Source organism: Magnolia sinica, chromosome 3, assembly GCF_029962835.1.
Source record: "Magnolia sinica isolate HGM2019 chromosome 3, MsV1, whole genome shotgun sequence".
In the NCBI taxonomy this organism is placed as follows: Eukaryota; Viridiplantae; Streptophyta; class Magnoliopsida; order Magnoliales; family Magnoliaceae; genus Magnolia; species Magnolia sinica.
The window spans coordinates 126,332,075-126,339,472 of NC_080575.1; the positions used below are offsets into that span (position 1 = coordinate 126,332,075).

Below are 7,398 nucleotides of genomic sequence, written 5' to 3' on the forward strand. Positions count from 1 at the left end.
CCATTGGGATCACCATATGAACGAACCGGATCAAATGAAAACATACCAAATTGGACGTTATCTACTTCCTGAATTTGGTGCTTGAAGATGCAGGCGAGTAGGCGTTAGCTTTACTGAGTATCGTTTGTTAATTTTAACGCCGTTAGCACGCATTTTTGCCGTCAAGTCAAGTCCAACCGTATATAATGGCGACGGCAACGATATCGTCTTCAACAGTCCATCGTCATCGCTCCCGAACAGAAAATACAGCCCAAAAGATCGGTAGCCTTTGAAAAAAACAAACTACGAGTAGAAAGCAGCAGGAACTGTTCACATTCCAAAAAATCGCTTCAATTACTCGCCAGTCAAATGCCATCTTTGCTATATCTGTCGTCGATTTAAAGCTTCCCTTCGTCTCCTCATCGCCTTCGATTCTTTCCTTTGGTAAGAATCCAAAATCCCTCCCTCCTCTCTCTTAAAATCCCCATTTTTTTTTTCCCTTTTTTCTTTGATTTTCTCAATAAGAAATCCCGCAATTTTTATTCTACTACAACCCCTGGGTTTCAAGATCTGATCATGGAGGAGATCTTGGGGGCATTTCCCTAATCTGTTTGATTGGGGTTCTGTTCTTGATTTCTATGGCAAAAGGGTTTGAGTTGAATTTACCTTAGAAAGAATGGTTTTGATTTGCATTTGAAATGGATTTCAAAGTTTTTATTTTTATTATAGGATAGAAGATTTTTTTTTTCTCTCTAGGTTTTTAGGGCATTGCATGCCGTTGATGTTGATTATTATATTAAGGGTTTGATCTCTCTATCTAGGAACCGATTGATCGAGATATCTCTGATTTGGAGTGGTTGCCTATATCACGCAATCTCAAATGGGCCTTCGATAGTTCCTGCTGGGGAGTGAGCGAAATCGGGAATGGGTACAGTTTTTGAATTCTTCGGGGACATTGATCTTTCGAGTAATGCTCGGTTTTGATGATCGGGTGGTGGGCTTTTAGTGTTTAAAGAGCATTTTTTTAAAAAAAAAAAATTTCGGGCAGAAGGGTGGGTAGTTAGTTTTCAAGGGAGGAAGATGTCTACTGCTGGTGGTGTTTTGAGGCCAGCTCGTGAAGACGCTGTCCTTTCCCGGGGCTGCTCACGTGGTGGAGCGCCGTCACATTGCTCTCGAGAATCGATCCTGATTTTCCTCACGGGCGCAGGGACCATACTTCCGATGCGGGTCATGGAGTCTGATTCGATTGCTTCTGTGAAGCTTAGAATCCAGACCTATAAAGGGTTTGTGGTGAAAAAGCCGAAGCTTGTCTATGGAGGCCGGGAACTGGCTCGGAACAACTGTCTTGTCAGGGACTATGGAGTTACTGATGGGAATGTTCTGCATTTGGTCCTAAGACTCTCTGATCTTCGGTTCATCACTGTTAGGACGGCCTGTGGGAAGGAATTTGAGTTCCAGGTTGAGAAGAGCAGAAACGTGGGGCACGTCAAACGGAAGATTGCTGAAAGGTGGAACAGTTTTGTCGACATTAATGATCAGGAACTGATCTGTAATGGAGAGAAGCTCCAAGATCAGAGGCTGATTGATGATATCTGTAAAAAGAACGATGCAGTGATCCATTTGGTGGTTCAGAAATCAGCAAAAGTCCGGGCTAAACCGTTTGAGAAAGATTTTGAATTGTCAATTGTTGCATCAAATTCATATGAGCAGAGCGTTAAAGAGGAAGAGGAGGTGAAAAAATGCAGTGGGGAATTGGAGAAACCTCAGCTCACAGATAGAGAGCCACCTGATAGAGGTTTGTGGTTGGAACCAGTTATTGTTAATCAGAAAATAGAATTGCAGGGTGTGGTTAAAGATCTCATTAATGCTACTTATGCTGGATTGGAGAACGGGAATCCTCCAATCAGATCTTCGGAGGGCTGTGGTGGAGCTTATTTCATGCAAGACTTTTCAGGCAACAAGTACGTTGCCGTTTTTAAACCAATTGATGAAGAGCCCATGGCTGTGAATAATCCTCGTGGGCTGCCGTTGACATCAGATGGTGAGGGGTTGAAGAGGGGTACAAGGGTGGGAGAAGGTGCGCTGAGGGAAGTCGCAGCTTACATTCTGGATCATCCGAAAAGTGGGCGGCGGTCGTTTACGAGTGATGAGGTTGGTTTTGCAGGTGTCCCTCCGACAGTTATGATCAGATGCTTGCATGAAGGGTTTAATCATCCTCACGGTTTCGAGTGTGTGGCAAAGAATGCCAAGATTGGGTCCTTGCAGAAGTTTGTGAAGAATCATGGGAGCTGTGAAGATATGGGCCCTCGGGCTTTTCCAGTGGAGGAGGTTCATAAGATCTCTGTATTGGATATAAGGTTGGCGAATGCAGATCGGCATGCTGGGAATATTTTGGTTTGTAAAGAGGTGGATGGGGATCCGATCACGCTGGTTCCGATTGATCATGGATACTGCTTGCCTGAGAACGTAAGCTTAGCTTTTCTTGTTTGTCCTGATCATATTGCATTTGTTTTTGGTTCTTACTTTATGGGAATTCTGTTTTTCATGACGTAACTGCATGTTTATTTGATCTTATGCAATGTGTGATATAATTCTGTATGATATGATTGATGTTTTGATGTTGGAATCACGTGACGAATCTCTTAAGTTGTCTGATATTGGAGCCTGTTAAGATTTTATGAGTGAAAGACCACTTCTCTCTCTTTTTCTCATAGTTTAGACAAAAATGAGGCAGGTTTTAAGCATTGATTTTTGTGATTGTTATTTTTGCTAAGAGCTCTGAAGAGGGCCTCATTTTTCATGATAGTGGTCATCTAATGGCCTATTGAAGTTATGGGCCCGAGGGCAGTACTTTGTTGAAAATTTTAACTTGCACAAGATCTCACCAGAGTGTTTCATTGCATTCATCCATTTGAAAAATCCTTGGGAGTTTATCCATGGAACCAAGGTGATTGAAACATAATTTCTGTTGATTTCTTTCCTTGACATTGGGATATTTACAAACCCCCCTCCCCTCCCCAACCCCCCCCCCCCCCCCAACGACAACAACAACACACACACACACGCGCGTGCGCGCAAACAGAAGAGGTGCTGTGTTCCCTGTTCCCCAAAAGTTTAATGTCGTTCATAATCTGTGCATTTACACTAATTCACCAGAAATAGTTTATTTATATATTATTTTTATTTTATTTTTAATGGATGGATTGTGTTTCGACTACTAATTTTTTATATTTAATATTTCATTCATGGATGGGTTATTTTTTATTTCTCGAAATATCTTCTTTACCCCAAGCATTTTGGCAATTGACTTATTTTCAGGACCATTGAATGCTTTTACTATTTAAATTCAAATGACCTTTTACTTTAGTTCTCTCCTTTTCTGGGAAAGCTGTATTGCTTTTCCCCTTTACAGCTTTTTCTTTCCTTTTATTGCTTCGTTTGGATGAATATATTTGAACTGTGAAAACATTCAAATTAGTCGAGAATAAATGCCAAAAAGTAGTGATGTTTCATTATTCAGAAAGAGAAAAAAAGGAAGAAAAGCAAAAAGGGTTAGAAGAAAGATGTTTCCTCGTGTTCACTACGAGGAAGTAACCAACAACATTGGTATGAATGATCAGGAAGGAAATCACAAAACAATTTTGGTAATTTCCACTCTAAGAAAATAAAATTGCAATTCAATCCAACAGACAATGCAACTTACACGTATTTACCATTTTACTTTTCACTCTGTGCTGTTGGGACAAGCCATAGATGGTTATCTTTTTCAGAGCTGAATAAAACATACAGTAGCCCCTATGCTTGCACCCAACAGTGTATAAAAATTGAATCTTAGCTGGAAAGTGTAAAATGTGAGCGTCTGCAATGGGCAATTCCTAAGAGTGGGGAAAAGTAGAAGGTTCTTGCCCGGTGGGCAGATGATTATAGAAATTTTGCTGATCTCTACCATTTAAAGGTCAACCCCGAATTGTTGGGAGAAGCCTAAAGATGACGACAATGATCTTGATATGGAAATACAAAATGTTAGAAAGAAGTATATACTAGAATTATATTCGGTCATTATATCATATACATCTTTGAGCTTAGCCAAGCCCACACGTGTGTACAACAGCCATCCACATGCCACAATGTGTGCCATCATGGCACATGGGTACAATTTCCAAGACATCCACAAGGTGGGTTTTGGTTTGAAGATTCCTTGCCAAAAAATCAGGAAACAGACTATGGCTAGAGAAAACTTGGGCTAGGTTTTGCTTGGCCACGAGCCTGCTTCTTACATTGTGGCCCACTTGAAGAGTGTGACAGCCCGATTATTGGGCCAGATCATGTACAGGGCCATATCCACCTGATGGATGGCTTGAATCTTGCTCGAGTATGCCACACGGGCACATGTAGTGATGTGTAGATAGAATACCTTGTACGTGCATGTGGACTCAGCAAACCTCTATTTCTTTTTTGCAGCATAAAAAAAAAATACACGATATTACAAAATTGAGATATGGCCAAATGACCATATTCTATGATTCCATGTTTGATTTGGTCATTTTGTACTGTATTCGATGGTATCTGTACATAGCAATGAACCGCATAGAGCATCAAAACATTCACAGACTCAAAAACCATTAACAATCATAAAACTTTAGTTAATCATACAATTCATTTATAAATTATTCATAAAATAGACGTGAATCCATGTAATGCAGTTAAACTGGAAATCCAATTAAAGGGAAAACTCCAACCCTAGGATTCAAGTCAACAGGCCATATCATTTAACAAAACCAATACCAAAACACAAAATACAAGTCCCACAACTATCCGCATTCAATAGGTCTTAACATTCACTAATTCTGCAAACATATAAAATTCTTCCAAATACATTGTTAGTTTTAATTCCATTTATTTGGTCGCTTTCTTTTATATCATTTTTAGTGGGGTTTCAATGCAAAATTTTCCCGTCAACAGCGTCTTATTTCCCTAATCTTTGCTCACTGCAGTTTGAAGATTGCACCTTTGACTGGCTATACTGGCCCCAAGCCCGCCAGCCTTACAGCCCTGAAACCATGGACTACATAAAATCCCTGGATGCCGAGCAAGACATCGCCCTCCTGAAGTTCCACGGCTGGGAATTATCGCTTGAGTGCTCCCGCACACTTCGCATCTCCACCATGCTTCTAAAGAAGGGTGCGGAGAGAGGGCTCACTCCTTTTGCCATCGGGAGCATCATGTGCAGGGAAACTCTCAAGAAGGAATCCATCATCGAGGAGATCGTCCATGAAGCTCAGGGAGCTGTTCTTCCAGGCACAAGCGAAACTGCATTCCTTGAATCTGTTTCTCAGATCATGGATCGTCACCTTGACGAACTTACAGCACATAGGTAAAGCTGGTTCATGCTATATGCATATGCAGGTACATACATATGTATTGGGGTACATGTGTATGGATCCTGGCCGTGCTTGCGCACTGATGGATGGACGCAAGTGCTCCCTCCTCTATTATGTTCATACATGAATCCTGACAACCAACACCCCAAGTGAGAGAGGATGTTGATCTTGGGTCTGAAATTCCTACATTTCCCTCCCACTTTTTTCCATTTCTCAAATGTCTTGAGAAGTGAACAAAAACTATGTATCTTCTTCCTTCATCTTTATATGTATAAACCCCTGTATGTTGATTGAATGCAACTGGAATGCAACTGGTATATATCTAAATAATAAGGTATATGTCCATCATTTTTATGCTGAAGCTGCAGCATGAGCCCTGTCATCCCTGAGTTAGAATTCAAGATCTGATGAGTGAACACATCAATTTGTTTCTCCGTTTTCTTGGGTGTGACTGGGAATGCGCAGATTATATCTTTCATAAGACAACAGTAATATCAATTACTTCAACAACTGACGGGAGAGATGGGAATTACCCTTCCTTCAGTCGAACTCTGCTCTGGCTTAGATGGAACAGGAGCCTTGCCAGAACTAGAACAGGTACAAGGCCACTGATTTGATTGCTTATATAGACCGTCGACTGTCCTGGTAATATGATCACACATGCACAAAAGCATAGTTCTAAAACTCGGCTCAGTCAACTTGTCTCGATGAGATTCCAAGCTGAGTCTCTAAGAAACTTGGTCCAGATTCACCGAGTGGGCTTGACAACTCATCTGGCTCGATTCAACTCGATATGACTCGAACATAGTCAGATGCCCCCTGTCACTACTGCTGTTTAGTGATAAAATGGAAAATGATGATTCAGAGATTCAAACACGCTACCCATCAACTAGAAGTGAAAGCCCATCACCAGCAACCCGACCCACGAGCTTCAGCTGTGGATGGCAAGATCGATGATGTTAAATATTCATTTCCAAAATTCAAAAAATCATCATTTAGCAGTGTTATTGTTGAATGGGAAGATCGATGGAAGTATTTGATAAACCTAAGCTGGGGTCCACTGCATTTTGTCTGGCCTGAAAATGTGCTCAAGGCCCACTTGACACACCGAAATCCAAGACCCAATCCCCTTGTAGATGGTGGTCTAGGCCAGGAAGCCCCATATGTCAGCCTACTCCTTGCGTGAAGCTACTATCCAGATTAAGTTAATTGCTGATCAAGAAGTTCGTTGGTTTAGGATAGTGGGCCACCATCACATTCACATGCTTGGGAGATTTTTGTTGACGTGGGAATGTCTGCAAGTGGAACCGATACAAAGCGAAAAAAAGATGAGATGTCGAGGCTCTATGCTAACTGAGAGGTTTTAAAAAGTGAAATGTAGAGTTGATTTTGGGTTAGCCTGACTCAGGCTCAGTTTGGGCTGTGTTTCGAGGCACGTGGTTGGCTACGCCTACGGGACTAAGTTCTACGCCTATAATTAATTGGGCTGGTCTTCGGTTGTGTTTTTCCTAAAGGTCCAGACTGAAAGATTTGGGTCGATTCCTAAGCTGGTGGGCTGGGCTTGCCTTGACATGATGGCGAATGTTGTCTTGTGTATGATGGGCTGCCTTGTACACTTGTGGATTTACCTCGCTATGAACCGGGTGAATAAATCACACACATTACAGTGGGGTCTACAAATTTTAGTCAGCCCTTCCCGGATCGATTTTTGAGAAAGAAATACTCACTGATTACTCTCTTGGTAAGAAAATCATAATTACTTATTTACGTGTATTTATCAGGTGATTTGAAAAATCAAACGCCCCTAAAGGATTTTCACCACTGCTACAAGTTTTGGGGTTTTCTTAATTATATATCCATCTACTGTTGTAGCTATCAACTCCTATGGCTATCGATACAAATGTAGCTGGCAGTGCAACTCCTATTGCTATCAATGCTACTATTGCTGACAGTGCCTCTCGTAAAACTCATTGTACACTTCAAATCTCCCCAGTAACTATGGTTCACATGATGAACAGATGTGCTTGATATTTTCAAG

The 7,398-nt window shown here is 41.4% G+C and overlaps 1 protein-coding gene across 1 annotated transcript; it reads left to right on the plus strand.

The window, feature by feature from the left end:
- The first annotated feature begins 201 nt into the window (after nucleotides 1-201).
- Nucleotides 202-5,721, plus strand: LOC131241207 (phosphatidylinositol 4-kinase gamma 4-like). The gene is made up of 3 exons (XM_058239938.1): nucleotides 202-423; nucleotides 801-2,445; nucleotides 4,974-5,721. The coding sequence occupies exons 2-3, from the start codon at nucleotides 1,060-1,062 to the stop codon at nucleotides 5,355-5,357; spliced, it is 1,770 nt and encodes a 589-aa protein (XP_058095921.1). The 5' UTR covers nucleotides 202-423; nucleotides 801-1,059; the 3' UTR covers nucleotides 5,358-5,721.
- Nucleotides 5,722-7,398: the final 1,677 nt, after the last annotated feature.